Source organism: Podarcis filfolensis (assembly GCF_964270895.1).
Source record: "Podarcis filfolensis genome assembly, chromosome: 5".
NCBI lineage: Eukaryota > Metazoa > Chordata > Lepidosauria > Squamata > Lacertidae > Podarcis > Podarcis filfolensis.
Window position 1 is genome coordinate 10329815 of NC_139608.1, and position 21878 is coordinate 10351692.

The window sequence follows — 21878 nt, forward strand, 5'->3', positions numbered from 1 at the left end:
TTGAAAGGTGCAAACTGGAAAACCCTCCCTTTCACCTAGGAAAGCTATTTTGAACGTGCTCAGGAACACTTTGCCTTAAAGTTCTTTCAAGATTTATCGGGGAAGGCCAGGAACTCTGCACGTGCTCATATTAGGTCAGTCCTGCGTTTGTCAACAAAAGAAGGCAGACGGATCTGCATTGGGTACTCAATACAAGAGGCGTTTGGGGCGTCCGGCGTGCCCTCTGCAAGCACCCAGAGCCGAAGAGCTGGAAGCGCCTGGGCTCCCAATGTCACTTTTGCACTCCCGTAGAAACAGGTTCATTCTTAGTAATATTATATATAAAGAGCAGTGGAAGCAGCCAGACTCAGTCAGCTTGGCTTAAGCCCGGAAGAGGGATCCTGAAGGCTGGAACAAACAACAGAGGGAGAGACAGAGAGGGAAACAAGGCTTGCCTAACGGCAATGCCCGGCTGCACCTTGCAGGCTTTGCAGTCAGGCAGTGGCCGAGCGCGCGCTGGTATTTCGAACGATCCCCGGATGGCGCGCGCTCCGCTCTTTGCAGAGGGAGGGAGGGAAGGAAGGAAGGAGGGAGGGAAGGAGGGCGAGGGAGGAGGGGGAGGCTCCTTCTCCGTCCAGCAGCAGCAGCAGCAGCAGCAGCAGCAAGAGGAGGGAGGAGGAGGAGGGGTCGCTTTTGGAGAGGAAGCGAAATGAAGGAGCCAAGCAGGAAGCCCAAAAGAGTTCGCCTGAAAAAAGAGACCAGCAGAGTTATAAAGGCAGCGGAGGCGGCCAGAGTTTGCTTGCAGTCCTCCCCGGGTTTTGCCTTGCAAAAATAAGAACAGTCACAGCAGCAGCAGCAGCAGCAACAGAGCCCTCCTGCATCCCCTCCCCTCTTTGCCTAGCTGCCTGCTTCCTCTTCCAGCACCCCGGGGGAGAAGGACAGCTCCCTTTGCCCGTTGGCACACTCTGCGCGCGAGAAGTCCCCAGCAAGCCGCCTTGAAGGGGAAGAAGGAGGCGGCGGAGGTCACCGGCGAGCAACAGACGCGGCGAGCTTGCCGGGCACCTAACTCAGCCCTTGCAGGCGCCCGAGACTCCCGCTTCCTCCAGAGCTCCGCTCTCACCTTGTACCTGCTTGCAGTTGCCTAGTCGGGGAAGACGACCCCCTCCTCCCCCAGTCCCACAACCTGTCGGCCTCGGGGGGTGGATCTTGAAGCAGGCAAAGCAGAATGTACCAGGGACACATGCAGGTAAGAGGCAGCAGGAAGCGAGCTTTGCAAAGGGTGGGAATCCAGGCTCCGGTTAAGTTTCTCTGGGGTGGTTTGGGGGTGGGCAGGGGGACGCATCGCCTGCGCCTCGCGCAACAGGTGGACCGGGCTCTTGCCTCACTTCAGGAAAAGGAGGCCGGTGGCTAGAGGTTGCAGCAGGTGAACTTTGCAACTAACTTCGGGGTCTTGCCCTGGACGCCGGTTGGACCGGTGACCTTTACGCACCAGGTCAGCCCTTCCCGGGAAGACAAAACCGTCTAGGAAAACAGCTAGGGGAAATCCGACAACCGCCCCACTACCTCTCCTTTCCAGCGCCTGCTTTCAAGGCATCCTTGCATGTATGTCAGCTGAAGGGCAAACAGTAAGAGGCGCTCTCCCTCTTTACTTTTTTTGTGTGGTGGTGGGCTTGACTTTGCAAAACCTCGCGCGCAAACTCCGGCCCCTGTGCATGCTTTTCCCCTCTGCCCCTTTGTGGACGGACGTTCTGCGCCCTCAGAAGCGCATCTGGTTCCCCGGCCGCTGTTTGGGGTGTGCTTGTTTTGTCTCTCTCACGCACACCGCCGAGCTCCTCTTCCTCTTCCGCCTCCTCTCCACGTTAAACGGGCGGCGCCTGATCTGGCCCAGCAAAAAGAGTGAATGAATGAATTTGGGGGCGGGGGGGGGGGACGCGACGGAGAGAGAAGCACAATGCTTTTGCAAAGGTTGGAATTTCAAACGCACGTCTTCCAGCATCTCTAGATAGAATCGCAGCCTCCGACTGCTATCGATCCATGTATAGAGCCCTGAAAGCGGAGGATGCTGTTCTCCCTTGGTACGCTAGGGATGGTGGCTTTAACCTTGACTCCCTCTCTTCCTTCTTCACGTGGTCCTTTTCCCTTAAAGAAAACAGGTCTTATTGTGGAGGGAGTGCTGAAATATTGAGCCCATTGCTTGGAGCCTTTTTTCCTTATATGCAACCAAATCTAATTTCTTGGTTAACCTCCCTCCCTTGCTCAACTCCCTCTGCCAAAAGAAAACATCAGCAACAACCCACTTTTAAAATCACCTCTAGTATGTATCCAGATCGATATCTTAACATGCGTGAATAGGAAGGATAAGTACAGAGAGCAGAGAGGGAAAATCCCTGCCTTTCCCCTTATTTTTGGTACTTCTGGCTGATTTCAGGGCTTGTTGGTCAGCCTTTTGCCCACGTCAATGTCAACCACAGGAGTGCATATGTAATGTGACACATGAAAGTTAAATGAGCATCCTGACTCAGCACTTCTTGCTTTATAAAACTAGATGCCGTAAGAACTCTTCATGGTCACTGAATTGGCTCTGTAATTAGTATATATATATATAAAGACTGTGCAGCTCAGCAATATTTAAGAGCTAGGGAAGGCTTGGATCAAGAAAATCATGCACAGTTTAATATTAAAGAGCACAAATAAATGTTGATTTCATTCTATACCTTAAATGAGGGGAAATGCACATTGCCCTGACCACTGAAATCGTGTTACCCACCAACCTGTACCTCTTTATACTGATCTACAAGATAGTTAAGGGTTAGTTTGTGGTTTTAAGGCTACAGTTCAATTCATGGAGTTACATGGAATAACTTGCAATAAAGTCAGTGCACAGGATCAGGTCGCAAACTAATTTATTTTAACTTCATTTCAACAGGAATAAAGGTATTTTCACTTAACTGGACTTAAAGATTGGGTTCAGCGCCTAGCATTTGTGCATCTGCAAACTTTGTGCTGGCATGGTATGAACTCTACTGGAAACTGCACACTTCATATAAGTGCAGAAAGGAGGCGTTACGTTAATTAATAGTAACGTGCCCATTTGTTTAATCAAGAAAAGCTCGCTTAAAGCTTTCCTTTATGAGATTTGCATCTAGGTGTGCAGATCTGGAAATTGTTCAGGCTATAAACAGTTGGTAATGATAAGCTGTTTCAAGTCATAAAATATACTCCTAATATCAATAGGCATTTGTCTGGTAACTAGAATAGGCTCAGCGAACAAATGTCTAATTAAATGGTTAGAAAAAGTTTGCTGGCCACTTGTCCTCTTTACTTTTATATATTATGTATTTATGTAGACTTATAGGCAGTGAGCCTTGACTCGTTTATTTGAAAATGAAAAATATTTCTGAATAATTTTGTTCTGAGCAAATATGCTTGGAGTCCCAGCTTTAAGTACTTCCCTTTCTTATGGTTGACCCAATGTAAAATGTTTTTTAAAAACCACAGCAGTTTCCCCATCCACCCACATATGCACATCATTTTTTTAATATAGAATTTCTCCTTTCTGTGATTAACACAGTGTGTTTGGGGGGGTAGGCATAGCTAATTAATCTATAATGTAATATTTGCTTGAAGGTTTCTTTTTCCACCATTTCCACCTTTTCCCATCATGTCCACCTGTGACGTTGACAGTAACAAATTTGTAAAGCCTTCATCTGTTGTTATTATTTGCTGAGCTCTGTTAGCCAGCTACAGATTTTCTTTGAAAAGTTTACCCAGTTCCTCTTTTCACTTAATTCACAGTTATGTCTCCTGTTAGGAAAAATTAGTTGGGGACCTTCGGAACAAGAGGGTCCAAATCAAAGGAGGATTGGGAGTTGAGGGTTAAATGTTTGGCTCCAAAAGCTGTCCAGCAAAGGAGTGAAGGAGAGCAGAGATGTTGTAGAAGATTTCAAGGAGGGTAAGATAAATTGGAATGCCTTGGGTATAAAACCTGATACATCTGAGCTTAACTTACAGTTCAATGGCCCGCTTTCTAAGCCTGTCTTTCTGGTCATGTTGAAGCCAGCCAGATCAAATCGGCTTACATTGCCTTTTGGAGCTCTTAGGCTCTTTCATTAAAAAAAGTGTCCTGGTTTTGGAGAGAAAGGCAGCTCACAAGTTCCACAAGAGCAGTCGAGTTTTGTTTTGTGTTTGCTCTGATGCTCTAGGGTCAAATTGCATGTGATGCTGGATATCTGTAATTGGATCTCCTGGCGTTATTTTAAAAAAACCCAAAAACTTAAAAGGTGCTGTGGTGTGCCATCGGCTTGGGTTGGCTTGCTCCCCTGCAAGCAGCTGTTATCCCCACTGGGATGGGAGGGGTATAGATAGAGGGGTATAGATAGATAGTTATAATGTACATAGGAAGCTGCTTTAACTTTAATAGTGCATCAAACTATTGGTCCATCTAGTTTAGTGTTGTCTACACTGGCTGGCCAGAGACTCGTCAGGATTTCAGGCAGGGTTCTTTCTCCGTCATAGCTGGAGATGCCAGGGTTTGAACCTGGGACCTTCTGAATGTAAAGCAGATACTTCACCACTGTGGCTCATCCCTATCCCTTGTTATGCCTGTGGATGCATTAGCAGCTTTCAGCGGGAGGGATTTTGATTGGCAAAGCAGTACGGAAGGATAGAATCAAACACTCTCTTTCTGCTGTCCTGCATCAACTTACTCCTCTTTCCCCATTGGCTGCTTTTAAGCTTCCTGAAGGTGTTGGGAATGCTGATCATGGATTTATTACCTTTTCCATGATCCACGTGTTGGGGCAGCTGTGAAACACGTCTGTGGGGCTACGAAGTTGCTCCAGAAGTTTTGTTGTTGCAGCAACTGATTCTGGTGTGGCGTGGAAAGCTGTTTTGGCGTTTACTATGAGCATTTATGCAATTGTATCTCAGCTTAATAAACCAAGATACAAAAGCCTGGCATGCAGCCCTTTTACTCCTCCCTTCGTGGCATGCCTCGATTAACCAAGAAATCTCTAACTAACCATAGTTTCCTGTGTCATCTGAACTAGGAAACCATGGTAGCCAACTTTGGGACAACCTAGGATATTACGTCATAGGTTGAAGTCGGTTTAAGATCCAGGCTTGTTCTGAAGTTGGTAGTCATAGTTTCCTGGTTCAGACAAACTGAGAAACTGTGGTTAATTAGGGACCTGCAGTAACGCAGGTCCAGATTTTACAATCAAAGCCTTACAGTACATATTGGCATTTTGCCCATGGCCGTTTCACCGATTAAGTCCCTGGTCGTCTGGGAGGCATGGGGCTTTCTTGGCATGATAGCATAAGTCTGGCAGGCCCCTGGTGGGGCCCCCGGCTGGCTTAACTCTCCAAGACCTGGGGCAAGTATACTCAGCTGCACCCCCACCCCTGAACAGGTTTGTTGGCTACACCTGTCCTAGGCAGTCCTCCACACCAGCATTTTGCAACCAGAATCAGCCCCTGGGTGCTGTGAGTTTAAAGGGCTAAGCAGATGGACTTGCATGGCCATCCTCCCTCTGACCATTTTCTGGTTCAAAATAGCTGCCCTCTCCTTCTCCCTAATCTGCTTGTCTGCTTGCAGTGGGAAATAAACACTTAATCACCCCACTCCCCCATAGAAAAGTAGTTTGCATGAGGTTGTCAGTTCTGAGCAGAAAGAGGGGAAAGAGTTAGGCATCCACTCCCTTGCTGAAGCCTTACATCACCAATTTGGGTTGAAAGAGTTCTTGTGAATTGCTTTGGCATTTAGAAAGGAAGGATGGAATAGGCATCTTTAAAACAAATGAACAAATGTCAGTGTAAAAAGACATACACTGCGTCAAGTTTGGGCACCACAACCTATTCCAGCCACAGAATCATGTATACCAATTTCCTCATGGTAATTCTGCAGAACAAGGACCAGGCAATCACGGCTCATGCATTGAGAAATACATTGTGCAGATCAGGCAATCGCGGATATGCTTGTGATTGTGGCAGCTAAAAAAAGTGCTGCTACAATTGCAAGAAATTACTGCTGGCCTTACCAGAGATCAGCCAGCTCTCACAATATGATTCTCCATTTGAAATAATGGCTTTCTAGTCCTCCTTTGCCAAGGTGCCATCACAATATACCTCCAGCCTTCTCGACTTGGATTCCAAATACATCACTGAGAGTCATCAAAATCAGCAGGACTTACTTTTAAGCATACTTTGGATCCTAAGATGTTAACTTAGGGAGGTTTAGGAGAAGGAAAGACTCTCATCCCCTTCTCTTCTCTGGAGTCCCCTGCAAAGTCTCTCTGGAGGGCCAGGGGCCCCTCTTAAACAATATGGGATGGGGCACTGAGGACTGCTGGTGGAAGAAGGAATTGCCCCAAATCATACAGAAATAATCCATATTGTTCAAGAGGTCCCTCATCCTACATGGTTGAGGAGAGTCCCTTGACCCACTGAGGAGGTTCTTCTGGGGGTGTAGGTGATTGCAGGGAGAGGAGGACATGTGAAAGTTTCCTTCCATGAAGTGCCTTATCTGAAGATCCAAGCCAATGTGTTTCAGAGTATGAAGCATAGGGCATTTCATACGGCATTTATGAATGCCCCAAGCTCTAGGCAGTGTACTTTGGTTCCTTTGTATAATCAAAGCTGTAGACCTTTGTTGAACCCTCAACTCAGATTTATCAGATCTTTTAGCTTAGGGATGGCCTGTTCAATTCAGTGGCAGTTCTTTAAAAAGAGCTGTTGGCTGCATTCAGATGTCATTCTTTGGATCTTGCAAGCCATGGTTAGAAGGTTCATGAATGAGCTTGGTGCTCCCTCATCCACTTCCACTTCCCTTCTCCTCTCTTGCACAGGGCTTCAACAAATTACTCTCTGGTTTAATGAAACCACATTTTGCATTATGCCCCAAATGTAGAGCCAACCCTGGTTTGCAATCCCAGTTCAGAGGACTTGCTGAAACCATGGTTTGCCAGTTCAGCTTTAAAAGCAAGCTATCATTTCATTAAACCAGGAGGTTGTTCATCAAGCTGTGTGTGAGGAGAGGTGAAGGGGAGGGGAGTGGGAAATAAAGGAACACAGCTTGTTTGTAATCCTTCCAACCATGGTTTGAAGGATCAGAAACCTGATGTCTGGATGCTGTTGTTGACATTATTGCAATCCTTTTGTTTCCTTAAAGATCTTTGGAATCTTTTCAGTATGTTTCCACAAGCAGCCATAATGCACTGTTAGTTTAGAGAGACAATTAGTGAGACAATTAGCGAGACAATTCGATAGGCTGAAAAGCTGCACCTCGAGATATGCAGTAGTGTGTACAAACCCAGTCTGTGGTCTCCAAGTAAACAGTACAGATTTAGCCCACAACGATCCTGTAAATATAAGGAGCATAATCCAGCAAGCCCCAATGAAAGGAAGGGAATAGGATTTTGCTGTGCTTGTGATTAAATTAAGTCCGCTGGTTGCAACGGGACTTGCGTCATGCCTAACTTTTGCCGATTCTGTCATGCATCAGGAACGTCCCTTTCTAAACTTTTATTATAAATGTTGCAAAGCAAACAAATTCTTGGCAGGAAGCTGTGGACCACCTGAGATCTATGGGTGGTATACAAATTTTAAAAATTAAAAAATTAAAAAAAGGAAGAGAAACTCCAGCTGCCTCTGTCACTGCTCTGCTAGCTAAGAATAAAATAGTAGGTAAAAGAAAAACCACCCGGTGCATTATGTGAGATGGGGAGTACAGTATTGAGTTTTTATTGAATTCAATTGCACTTACTTCCTGAGTATACTGATTAGGACTGCAGCCCTGCTACATATAGGTTGCCTCTAGCAAAGAAACGACTCACACTCATAGTCCACGAACAACAATTATATATCAAGGAATATGTAAAAAGCACACATTGGAAAGAAATGTGCATATAATGTGCATGATAAAAACTTTTGGTGCAGAGAACTAAGGCAAAAAGCATTCATAGCAGGAGTCCATGCCTTGGTGGGAAGTGTGCTTCATAGTCTTGTTTTCAGCTGTTCCTTTGACATCCTGGGGGCGGGGATCACACTCAAATATCCAAATGCTCCCACAGGCCTTACAAAGTTGATAGCCCCTGGTGTGTACAGTAGAGAACAAGATAGACAACCTGGCTATCTGACCTGGCCTAAGGCAGTTTCCTATGTTCCCACAGTAATATGAGCATATGAACTACAGATACAATTGAGAAAAAATTTCAACCGGAGATCAGACTAGGGTAGGCATGTGCCCTACTTAACAGATGACCGTTTTCTGTTTCAAGGGCTGTCAGGGGACAGTCCTCTATTTGAAGAGCTGCGTGGAGTCCTTCAGTCCTCTGTTGGAAGAGCTGTCTGGTCTTGTTTAAAGATAATGTAGCATAAGAAAGAAGAATAAGAACCTCGAAGTTGCCCATCAACAATAATCACATGGACTGAGCAAACAGAGACTTCCACCTTTTCACGTTTTCCCCTCACTATGGTGAGCAGGATTATATTTCTGTTTCTATCATATTGATTATGTGCAGATCTGTGTCCTCTTTTTTTGGTGATGCGTTGCCCCCCCCCCTTTGGCAATGCACAAGTGGCTACCGTAAATCATATGAAGGGATTCCTGGAACTCACCCCAAAGCCTAAGGATTATTGTGGGAAAGGCTCCAGTTCCTTCTGTCCACTCCAAATCTCTCTCTCTCTCTCTCTTTGGATGACGGAACTCAGAGGGGGGTCTTTCCTACCTATTAAAGCCAAATGATTAGTCTTCACACTTGAGACTCCACCGCTGCAGATGTACTCTCGGTGATGGTCTGAGCAGTAAATTGACAAGAAACTCCTGGTAGCGAAAGTGTACTCTTAAGGCAGAGGACTGTAGAAAATCCAACTTGTGTTGATCTTCTTTTTTAAAACAACAACAACAACAACAACAACCAAAATGACAGAGGCATCAGCTGTCTGACTAATGGTTTGAGAAATAGACTTGGACATGGAACCGACTACATAGTTAAATGAATGTAGTCTTCCCTGCAACAGTATCTACGTGTGTGTGCATTTTTAAAGGTGTCATAAAGAACAAGTTGGGACGCAGGTGGCGCTGTGGGTTAAACCACAGAGCCTAGGGCTTGCCAATCAGAAGGTCGGCGGTTCAAATCCCCGTGATGGGGTGAGTTCCTGTTGTTCGGTCCCAGCTCCTGCCAACCTAGCAGTTCGAAAGCACGTCAAAGTGCAAGTAGATAAATAGGTACCGCTCCGGCGGGAAGGTAAACGGCGTTTCCATGCGCTGCTCTGCTTCGCCAGAAGTGGCTTAGTCCTGCTGGCCACATGACCCGGAAGCTGTACGCCGGCTCCCTCAGCCAATAAAGCAAGATGAGCGTTGCAACCCCAGAGTTGGCCACGACTGGACCTAATGGTCAGGGGTCCCTTTACCTTTTAAAGAACAAGTTGCTGCAAAAAAGATAATAAAAATCAAAAAATCACACAGACTCAGAGCAAAATCATATCTTTGAAAGCTATAACATAAGCTAAAACAAAACTCTCGAACCAAGCAGCCCTGAGAAATCTCCAGTAACGACTGGAAGGTCTCTTTGCTAATCCTTAATGGCAGGGATTCATAAATTCCAAACTCCACTCAAATTTTCTTAGATCATGTCTGTGCCTCCCATTCTTTTCTCTTCGAAGCACTGGGAGGTGGCGGGAACAGCTTGAAATCGCTTCATGTCCCAAGACCATCTTCACACAATTACTTCATTTCGACAACCACTTAATGCACTTTACTTCCCAAGGGATCATCCCCCTGAGAACCAATTCAAAGTTGTAGAAAGAGTAGGTGTTTGCTATGGCCACACGTTAAGCTGCATTTCTAGACCATGTCGGGAGTCTATCAGTGGCTGGACTTGAAGCTGGCTGGGTTATGTATTTGCTCTTTGTCTGTATGAGCTCTATGGCTCTGTTCAGCGATTCATTTTTCATTTGTTTTGTTTTATTTAAATATTTATAAACTGTGCTCTCATAGAAAACTGAACCGGGAGATGTACAACTTAAAAACACAGTACTGCAGTAAAACCATCAATAAGAAAAAGATTCACATTTCCAAAGGTCTGCCCGAATAACGCAGTTTTTAAAAGACACCAACCTCTGCTTAAAAACCTCCAAGGAAGGAGAAGTCCACAAGGTCCTGAGGGAAACTGTTCCACTGTTGAACAGCTCTTACTGTCAGAATGTTTTTTCCTGATGTTTAGTCAGAATCTCCTTTCTTGTAACTTGAAAATATTGGTTTGGGTCCTACCCTCCGGAGCAGAAGAAACCTGCTTGTTCCATCTTCCATGCGGCAGCCTTTTCAATATTTGAAGATGGCTATCATATCTCCTTTCAGCCTCCTCTTTTCCATGCTAAACACACCCAGCTCCTTCAACTGTTCCTCATCAGGCTTGGTTTCCAGACCCTTCATTACCTTGGTTGCCCTCCTCTGCTCACGCTCCAGCTTGACAAAGATGGATCAAGGAGTTGGAGAGGCACTGAGGGAAGAGTGAGGGACTGTCCTCTCTAAAGTAGGACAAGTGGCTACCCTACTAATATGTGGGACAGTCCTAAAGAATGTTATTTCGTTGAGGTCTCTCCCCCCAAACTCCCTGCAATGGATCCCCCTCTGTGCCTGAGATTAGTATTTCTAAGCAGATCCCAAGGTAAGGTTACCAGACATTCTAAGCATCACTGCTTGCAGTAATTTGTCACTTTGTGGCATGTATTCCATGATCAAACAAAAACCAGGCTCTGAAATATTCATGCTCTGGCCAATGCTTCTTATTGCCTTTGGCGTCACTGTCCTCCATCTTTATTTTGTTGACCTTCGTTAGCAATGGACAGAGTAGGCAAAGGTTTGTGATCAGGAAGCAGCCTCATCCTGTTGTAGTGGCATTTTAGAAGAACAGTTATTTTGAGTCTGAACTGTAGCATTGCTGCATTCAGAAAAAGATTGCAGTAGGAGCTGATGTACGGCATTGATGGATGAGAGTCTTTACAATTTACACTCTTTTCGCTGGCCTAGTTTTCACTAGAGTGAACCCTTTGTCAGGGTTGTAGCACTTCAGGCAGAAGATAGCTCAGTCGGTTAGAGGACAAGACTCTTAATCTCAGGGTTGTGGGTTCACACCCTCTGTTGGGCCAAAGATTCCTGCATTGCCAGGGGGTGACCCTCGTGATAACTTCCAGCTCTACAATTCAACCGAAGGTGGAAGGAATCCAAGGTTTTTCAATGGAATAGGGAGATTCCTATGCATAAAGATTCATACACATAGAAAACTGTGTCAAAAATAAGGCTAGGCTAGAACCATTCTCAGTGTACTAGTTTCCCAAATGGGGATGGATAGATTGTGTGTGTGTGTGTGTGTGAGAGAGAGAGAGAGAGAGAGAGAGAGATGCTCGCCCCCACATTTATTGGTATGTCCCACAGAAGACCCTAAGGTCCATGAATAAAATAGCGTAAAGGTCCCGGGCCCTAAGGAAGCCAGACTATCCTCCATCAGGGCCAGGGCCTTCTCAGTGATGGCTCCGACCTGGTGGAATGCTCTGTCCCACAAAACTAGGGCCCTGCAGGACTTGATCTCCTTCCGCAAGGCCTGTAAGACAGAGCTATTCCACCTGGCCTTCAATTTGAATTAGCCTGATCCTCTATTCCCTTTTCCCTTTTCTCTTCTATGAAGAAACTCTGTCTGGGACCCCACATTTAAATTCTTCCCTGGTCTCCTTGCTGGCCCTAGTAGGACCAACTTGGCCAGTTAGCCCTGGTGATCATTCAATGTCTACTGACTGGGTTCCCCCCCCCCAAAAAAAATGACCCCTGAAATTTTGAATTTTATTGAGATTGATGCTGGGTTCCCCCCCCCCAAAAAAAATGACCCCTGAAATTTTGAATTTTATTGAGATTGATGCTGCATTTTATATTGTTTTATGCTGTTTTTAAGTTGCATTTTAATCAGTGTTTTATATTTGCTGTTAGCTGCCCTGAGCCCGGTTTTTAAACTGGGATGGGTGGGTTATAAATAAAAAATAATAATATTATTTATAAGGAGGAGCATTCATTCCCACCTGCAGTCTGAAATGCTTCAGCCCATAACAGGTTTATCATCGCTGTTGTAAGACAGGATCATCATCATCATCATTTTATTTGTATGCCTCCATCCCATAGTTAAAACAATGCTCAAGGCTTGCAACATGACAATATTTACATAATTACCAACATAACAAAAGTCATAAGCAATAAATAAAACACATCAAAAAATTCACAACCAAATGGAAAACAATTTCTACATAAATAATAAAATCTAAAATCTTCACGGAACTCTAGCCCAATGGTTGCCATCAATTTGATTTGAATTAATTTTATAATGAAATGATTTTAGAATGTTGTATTATTTTATTGTTGTTAGCCGCCCTGAGCCCGGCTTCGGCTGGGGAGGGCGGGATATAAATAAAATTTATTATTATTATTATTATACTAAGAATACAGATTAATATCAATCACAATTTAAAATTACATAGATAAAAAATAAATGCTATTTTAAAAAACAAAAATGGAGCCCTCTCTGCCCAGCAGCAGCAGCAGCAGTCTTTTATGGAGCCCGCCAGGCCCCGCTCCAAGCCAGGTGGAGAGAAGCAGGGCAGGGCCCTTCAGGCTCCCTTCAGGAAGCCAGTGTGGTGTAGTGGTTAAGAGCGGTAGACTCGTAATCTGGGGAACCGAGTTCGCGTCTCCGCTCCTCCACATGCAGCTGCTGGGTGACCTTGGGCTAGTCACACTTCACTGAAGTCTCTCAGCCCCACTCACCTCACAGCGTGTTTGTTGTGGGGGAGGAAGGGAAAGGAGAATGTTAGCCGCTTTGAGACTCCTTCGGATAGTGATAAAGCGGGATATCAAATGCAAACTCTTCTTCTTCCCAGCAGATCAGTCCTGGGCAGCGGCATGGTTGAGGTTCCTTCTTCATATCTCACCTCAGCCTTTTAATCTCAGCCCATCACTCCCATCTCTATAATGCAATAATACCGACTTACCCAACAAGTTTGTTGGTAAGGATTACTAGGCTAATGTATATGAAGTTCTTCAAACAATCTAGAGCACCATGTAAACACTAAGCCGGGCAGCAACAATAAATCAACTAAAATACGTTTGATTAAAATGTGTGCTCAGTTAAATTGTAGATTTAAATGAATACATTGATAAAAAAAAATACATGAGTGGTAAGTCACTGTATTAGAGAAGATATCCCTCCTTCCTCTCTTGCAGGAAAGGTGTCTTAGATATTGTGGCTCTCTAGATGTTGTTGGTTTTCAACTCCCATGATCTCTGTCTGTTTGCCATGCAGGTTAGAGCTCACAGGAGATGGAGTCTAATAACTTATGGAGGAGCACAGATAGTCTAACTTTGTTTTAGGAGGCACCTAGTGTGTGCATGAGGGACACGGGTGGCGCTGTGGGTTAAACCACAGAGCCTAGGGCTTGCCGATCAGAAGGTCGGCGGTTTGAATCCCTGTGACGGGGTGAGCTCCCATTGCTCGGTCCCTGCTCCTGACAACCTAGCAGTTTGAAAGCACGTCAAAGTGCAAGTAGATAAATAGGTACTGCTCCGGCGGGAAGGTAAACGGCATTTCCGTGCACTGCTCTGGTTCACCAGAAGCAGCTTAGTCATGCTGGCCACATGACCCAGAAGCTGTACGCCGGCTCCCTCGGCCAATAAAGCGAGATGAGCGCCACAACCCCAGAGTCGATCATGACTGGACCTAATGGTCAGGGGTCCCTTTACCTTTACCTTAGTGTGTGCATGTGTGCACATGTGCACATGTGCACATGCACAGAATCTAAATACCTTGTCTTTACTCACATGCCAGTGTATGCAGATTTAGCAATTGATTGCAATTAATGAATAATTAATGTAAGACATGTCAAATTGAGTGACAACCTTGATGCATGTTATTTTGTATTAATTTTAAACCATGATATAAGCATTTTCAAGTAAGCTAAGTTTAGAGAAAGTCCAAAATAGATGTTTGCAGAACCTGGTTTAAACCACACTTTTCATAATACTGCCTTTAGTAATGATGATTCATTTAAAAGGATTGGGGTTTTAAGGTTTCTCATATTAATTGGAGTATTTTGTTCAACTCTAGTGAATCTACCGACCAGTTACTCCATATGGCTGTATGGTCTATTTTTAAAATAGCTGACATAAAGGAAATGGACTCAAGTAGATGCCTTGTTTCAGATCAGGTGGCATAAATGCAAATTAACAGAACTCCTTCTATAACAACAAATTTTCCATCTCAATGTAGTTCTCATCTCTGTCTAGTGGCATTATTAACCAAGCTATTCAGGGGCGATAAAGACCCCTGTTCAGCAAATTCTGTGACAGTGACAGAAAACTCTCAGAGTACCATTAATAGTTTGTTCCAATAAAATAACATAAATAGGACATTACTTGAAATACTAGGTCAAGTTCAGTTAAGAGCTGGTTCAGACAATTTGTCGACTACTTTGTTCAACCTGTACATAAGAACTGCACTTGGGCAGTGTGAAAACAGAAGAAGGAACTTACATGAGATCACGGAAGATCCTCTTACATGTTTAGAAACATCTTTTTAGAGGGAAAGGCCTGATCTTGTATGTCTGACCATCTTGTCTGTGAGTCCTGGAAGACCTGCTCCCTGCCTTGCAGGCCTTTTCCCACCTGGCCTGGGAGGGCAGAGCCCTGACTGATTCCAGCTACAAGTTAAGGCTGCTGAATGGACTCCTGAGCTGTGGTATTGTCTAGGGCAGGCATGGCCAAACTTGGCTCTCCAGCTATTTTGGAACTACAGTTCCCATCATCCCTGACCACTGGTCCTGTTACCTATGGATGATGGGAGTTGTAGTCCCAAAACTGCTGGAGGGCCAAGTTTGGCCATGCCTTGTTGGAGGCGGGGGATGTTGCTGTTAATTCTTTGTACGGTGGTACCTCGGGTTAAGAACTTAATTCGTTCTGGAGGTCCGTCCTTAACCTGAAACTGTTCTTAACCTGAGACACCACTTTAGCTAATGGGGCCTCCCGCTGCCGCCACGCCACCACCGCACTATTTCTGTTCTCATCCTGAAGCAAAGTTCTTAACCCGAGGTACTACTTCCGGGTTAGCGAAGTCTGTAACCTGAAGCCTGTATCTGTAGCCTGAAGCGTCTGTAACCACTGTATTTTTATTTTGGGTCTTCCATAAATCATGTGGAAATTGTTCAGTTTGGTTGTGTACTTTTTGTTGTGTTGGCTATTGTTTATGACTACTTTTGTTATGGTTATAGTTACATAATTTTTTATATGTTGTAAGCTGCCTTGAGCTTGATTTTAACTTTGGAAAGGTGACATACAAAAAAAATAATGATTGATTAATTGGTTGTCCAGTTATTTAGCTGGTTAATGAAGTAATTTTGCTGGTTGTAAATTCGTTGTTGTAAATTCGCTGGTTGTAAATTGGATAGGCTCAAAAGTTACCTTCATGCAGTATCATATCTGGATATCTTCCATAATAATATGCTAGATAATTGTACACAATTTGTCTGTCTGTCTACTAGTATGAGCAGGCAACACGCCACTAAAACAACCGGGAGGGGTAGAGAAAGCTGATATTGCATGTGTTGAGGAACTGGGGATAGAAGGATCTGTCCATTTCAGTTCTTCCCATTCCTCATTTTTTCCAATCTTAAATTCAATCCTCCACATTTCTGCAGTGGTTCACTGAAAAAAAAAAATGCTAATGAAAATTCATCAGCATTTTAGTTTGAATTTCCCCTAGCATGCACATTTTTTGTATTCAGTTTTGAATAATGTACACATTTATGCAAGCAGTTTTTCTTAATATAATGCATTTTTGTATTTATTAACTTTTATGCAGACTTCCATTTTTATGCAGACATCCATTTTTGTCAACATTGGCTGGCTGGGGAACAGCATTGCAAAAAATTGGAGAAGTGTGAATTTCAGTGGATTGCTGTGTTTCAGTTCTCATCTTGTTTCAGAAAGTTTGAATTTGACAGATTTGCCTTTAAATGCAAACCAAATCAAATGTCTCCCCTACCTCTGCCTGCAACCTTTCCCCCGGGTGAAACTCTCCCAAATGTCTCTTCAGCTTAAGAAAGGTACATGGGAATATTGCTGCTTTATGGAGGCACTAGTACCTTGGACATCAGCAGTCTTGACACCTATTCCCACCTGCAGTTCAGTCCTATTTGCATGCCTAGCAACCAAGGGACAGGTTTTTGTTTATAAGCCTGGGAGCAAAAGCACAACAATAAATGTGGTCATGCAGCAACAAAGGAAAACCAAACATTCATCTAGCTGCTCAGCTGCCAGACCATTTTTATGGGCATATTTCCCCACATATTATGGTCATGTGGTAGGCATTTCACTAGCAGTTCCATGAGAAGAAACTAAAATAAAACAAGATTAATAAATCCAAAAACTTGTTCGTTCCAGCTTTGTTGGGCAGAAATTCCCAGGCTGCCTCCCTGCCTCTGACCATAATAGTTTCCACTGCTTTATCTCTCAAAACAACCTGTTCTTTACTCCTGCTTTTAATTAACTTGTTTGCCCCTTTTATCTCCTTGGTTTTGTTTGGCGTTTACCTTTGCTGCTCTGAGCAAGGTAGCATCTTGTGACATTTTTGTTAACTGGGGCAAATCTACCACATATCATACTTCCAAATGGCAAAACTAAACGGTGATCTCTTGCATCTCAACCTGCCTATGCTAAATCAAGTAAATGAGATGTTGCACAGAAGATCTGTGTATCAGCCTGCCAGCAGTTTTTAAAAATAAACAGATGCGTAAATTTCTCTACTGCTAAAGATATAGGACTTCCACTTATATGAAATGGGACTCTGCCCCCTCTCCTCACCTTGCATGCACCCTGCGCTCTTCCTAAAGCTGCCACAGAGGTTGGGGGGACCCCAAGAATGGGTTTAGTGGGGAGGGGGGCAAAATATTCCATTGCACAAGCAGAAATCCATGCCCTCACAGAACGTTCACATAGCGAACCCTGATTCGGTATAAAATGAAAGGTAACAACATAAAAAGGGAAAGATCAGAGGAAGGTAAAATAGATGACATGGCAAGGGGAACTTGTGTAAATCAAAACGTTTTAAGCCAGCATCTAAGACCAAGCACAGAAGATGCTTGCCTAATATGAAGAGGCAACAAAATCCACACTATAGACACTGCTAATGACAAATAGCATGTCGCCCATTTGACTGGTTGCCCCAGCCACTCTGGGCAGCTTTCAACAAATTAAAACATCAAACACAGTAAAACATCAAACATTAAACACTTCCCTATACAGTGGAACCTTGGTTTTCGAACGCCTTTGTAGTCGAACGTTTCGGAACTCGAACGCCGAAAACCCGGAAGTAAGTGCCTCAGTTTTTGAACGCGCCTCGGAATTTGAAACATGGCTTCCGTTTTGAGTTTTCTGTATTGAGGCTTGCGTTTTGAGGCTTCCGCCTTCGGTTTTTGAACGTTTTGGAACTCGAACAGACTTCCGGAACGGATTATGTTTGAAAACCGTGGTACCACTGTACAGGTCTGCCTTCAGATGTCTTCTAAAAATGGCCCGTTCCTCTTGACCGCTAAACAAATATAAAGGATAGTTTCTTAATGAAAGGAGTGACAAGTGAAGGAGACATATAACCTTTTCACTTCTGGCCATTTCCCCTCTTAAATTAGCTTCCAGCACACTAAGGGTTGTTAGGGGACCCCTATCTCCCCCTCCTCAGAGAGCTACAATTCATGGAGTAGTTTAACGACCGATCCCTCCTCCCAGGGAACTCTGGGAGTTGTAACTCTGTGAGGGGAATAGGGGTCTCCTAACACCTTAGTAACCTTAACAAACGGCAGTTCCTAGGATTCTTTGGGGGGAACCATGACTGCTTAAAGTGGGTTTATAGCACTTTAAATGTCAAGTGCAAACAGGGCCTAATGGAACCAAGAAGAAGAAAAAGTTGGCATTTCGAGAAGTTAGCTTTCCTTTCCAGTCACAATAAGTATGAAACATGGTTGCAATTCTCCTTCTCCTGCTTTAAACATTATGTCAGCTGCAAAAAGCCCTGACCAGACAGAAGTTATTCTTGGCAACAACCAATATGCTGAGGCGGCAATTTGAGTCAGCCCTTTATTTCCATATTTAATAAAGTTGAGAGATCCATGAGGTCACTGTAAGACGCAAGATCTGATTAGCCCAAAATCACTGGGGCTAAAAGAGACCCACCCTGGGCTATTATAAGACTAGATTTTTTTCATTAAATGTGGGCCTGCTCTCCACTGAAATGCCTCTTAGGGATATGTGTGAATTCTCAACTATGGGCTGTGTTAAATGAAATATTTGCACTAGTGTAAGGATTAGCACTAGTGCAATGGGATTTACACACATGCACACACCATGCTGTCCCCAAGTCTGCTTCAGAGGGGTGGTGGTGGGGAGACCCCAGAACAGGTTTAGGGAGCATGGTGGGGAGGAGAAAGGGAGAGCATTTCGTTTTGCAAGAATATCATCCACTTTTTCTCTTGCCCACTGCTTTTTCCATCTCAGCATTTTGTCCTGTTTTTTTGCCAGTTGGCCTCTAAAATGGAAAATAAGCTGAACTAGAGGAATAAGAGTCTGCAGGAATTTGTCTGAGGGGGAGAGGATTAAAATGCTAGAAGTGGGAGCAGGTTAGTTTCTCAATACAAAAAACAAAGAATAATGCCTGTGCATTTTGCCTCATACCTCAGTTTCTGCAAATCCTTAAAAATTTGATCTTTGAGAGAGAGAGAGAGAGAGAGAGAGAGAGAGAGAGAGAGAGAGAGAAGTTAAAAAAAATGCTGGGTGTCTATGTGTGTGTAAAATGAATGTGGAGAGGGAGTTAAGCACCTCATTCACTGCCTGCCAAATCTCCCTTGCAAATGCCCCTCTTTTCCTCATTTAGCAAACACAGGATTGGAAACCTTAATTGGGTGATATTAAGTTACACTCAAGAGTAGACCCATTGGGTGGTATTCAACTACTGTGTCCCTCAGTGCAAGGATTTAGGTCTCACCCCCTTCCTCCCCTCTGTGTACCCCATACCCATCCCAAAGGGTTGGGGGAAACCCCTACAGCAAATTTAAGGGGCACACAACAGGAGGGTAGGAGAACATTCCATTGCACAAGGAGAAATCCTTGTCCTGGCAAAATGAGAACTAAGTTGAGTTCCATTCATTTCAGTGGGCCTACTCTGAGTAATGCTGGATATCATCCACTGTGACTGACATAATGCCTGCATTTGGATGAGATATGATCGTCCAAACCCAGCCGTGTGTAACGCTGCCATTAGCCTTCATGGCTGAGAACCTGCTTCTTGAATGATAAGCCATATTTCAGCTCGGAAGGCAGTCTTGCTTTCTTGTCATGCAACACTATAATCTTGTTCCAGACAGAATATGGAACTCCTGTGATAACTAAACAACACCCACACCCACACCCACCCACACTGTACTTGCTTTAACTTCGTGTTTTAGATAGGAAGTATTTCCTTCCTCCTATTTCTGGGTAGCTTAGTACTATGTTCTGCTGATTGCCTTTCCAGGGAGAAAGAAAATCTATTGGTCTTGTTTAAGTAGACTGAAAGTTCGGTCAATATATTCCGTAAAAGGAAAGTAGCTGGTGGCAGCACATCAGTAGCTGATGTGCTATGGGGGTAAGGTAATGTTGCAGATGGTGACAGCAGCCACGAAATTAAAATACGCCTGCTTCTTGGGAGAAAAGCATTGACAAACCTAGACAGCATCTTAAAAAGTAGAGACATCATCTTGCTGACAAAGGTCCTTATAGTTCAAGTCATGGTTTTCCCAGTAGTGATGTATGGAAGTGAGAGCTGGACCATAAAGAAGGCTGATCGCCGAAGAACTGATGCTTTTGAATTATGGTGCTGGAGCAGACTCTTGAGAGTCCCATGGACTGCAAGAAGATCAAACCTCTCCATTCTGAAGGAAATCAGCCCTGAGTGCTCACTGGAAGGACAGATCCTGAAGCTGAGGCTCCAATACTTTGGCCACCTCATGAGAAGAGAAGACTCCCTGGGAAAGACCCTGATGTTGGGAAAGATGGAGGGCACAAGGAGAAGGGGACGACAGAGGACGAGATGGTGGGACAGTGTTCTCGAAGCTACAAACATGAGTCTGACCAAACTGTGGGAGGCAGTGGAAGACAGGAGGGCCTGGCGTGCTCTGGTTTAGCAGTTCATATGATATCACCATTGGAGGCGTATATGTAAAAGGCAATTCATAAATTAAGAAAACAACAACAACAACTGATTAGAAAAAGCTGGCCTGCTCTGTTTTTGTGCCTTCAGCAGCTTGATCTGTAAAAATCAGCAGGCAACATGCTTCACAAGTGTGTGGAATGAAGCCATTATCACCTGCTAATGTCCACAGTTTGTGTTTCTTCTTAAGACACATCTATAATGGCCAGTTCGAAAGCTGGGGACTCTATTCCTAGGAGAACCTATTTCAATTTTTGGAGTTGCCAGAGATCCTGCCAAAACTTTAGTTTCTTGCCTTGATTAAGTTTATCAGTTGTTTTCTTTTTTCCTTTCTCTGTGCCTGACACAGAAATGATTCCCTCCCGCCCCCCCTTCCTGGCATGCAGACAAAGTAATAAGAAAGGCTTCATGTACTGAATTTCAGGCTGCTGAATGAGCAAGTTGACGTTAAGGGACACAGGAGCAGTGCCACAATAAAGGTGACTATCCTATTCATTCGGCTTGCCTTAGAAAGATCCTGCAGTCCTGGCTTTGTAAAATAACTTGCCTCACCAGTTTGTATTTCAGTCCATTAAAAGGCCTCCGCTTTTGTTTGTTTACTGCAGTGAAGAAGTCTGTAAATGGAACACTATTTACATAAAAGCAAATCAGAAGCAACCCCCCCCCACCACTGAAAGTTGTTTTTTGCCCTCCGCCCCTTCCATTCCCCCCAAAAGATGCATTCTTCCAGTCATGCCTTCTTGATCCACTTCACTGTATAGCAATAAAACAAATTTGACCTTCTGAGAATTTCATGTTGTTAACTCAGGTGCATGGACACACACCAAAAGCTCCCCTATGGTCTTTAAAGACATTTACTCTTGCAAGGTGATGAAAGAGACAATAGTGTGATCCAGATGTACCATTTGGAGTAACTTGCTTTAAAACAGTTTTGGCAATGCAGTGAAACACCCGAGGTGTGTACAAAGAGAATCTGAATTATTCAGGCTTGACTGCTGTAATTCGCTCTACATGGGGCTGCCCTTGAAACTGTCCCACAAACTCCAGTGGGTGCAGAATGCTGCAGCGAGGCTCCTCACGGGGTCCCTGCCATGGGAGCATATTCACCCAGTGCTTTACCAGTTGCACTGGCTCCTGGTGGAGTATAGGGTCAGGTTCAAGGTGCTGGCTTTGACCTTTAAAGCCCTTTGTAGCTTAGGGCCCTCGTATTTACGGGACCGCCTCTCCTGGTATGCCCCGCAGAGGACCTTAAGGCCCATGAATAACCATAGTTTGGAGGTCCCGGGCCCTAAGGAAGTCAGACTATCCTTCACCAGGGCCAGGACCTTTTCAGTGATAGCTCCGACCTGGTGAAATGCTCTGTCCTAGGAGACTAGGGCCCTTCAGGATTTAACCTCCTTCCGCTGGGCCTGTAAGACAGCTATTCCACCTGGCCTTTGATTTGAACTCAGCCTGATCTTTTATTTCCCTTCTCTTCTCTTCCCTCCCCCTCCCCTTTTATGTAAATTACCCACTCTGAGACCCCACAGCTAATTCTCCCCTGGCCTCCGCGCTTGCCCAAGTAGGACTAATTCAGCCCGCTATCCCTGGTGACTATCTAATGCTTTTGGATGGAAAAAGGCAATAGAGATA

General features: G+C 44.5%; 1 protein-coding gene across 5 annotated transcripts in view; it reads left to right on the forward strand.

The window, feature by feature from the left end:
• The first annotated feature begins 629 nt into the window (after positions 1-629).
• Positions 630-21878, forward strand: part of PEX5L (peroxisomal biogenesis factor 5 like) — a 168836-nt gene continuing 147587 nt past the window's right edge. For all 5 annotated transcript variants that reach the window (XM_083613274.1, XM_083613278.1, XM_083613276.1 and 2 more), the window contains exon 1: positions 630-1225. In XM_083613274.1, coding sequence (XP_083469400.1) covers positions 1205-1225 — 21 coding nt within the window. In that variant the 5' untranslated portion in view covers positions 630-1204. The remainder of the gene's footprint in view (positions 1226-21878) is intronic.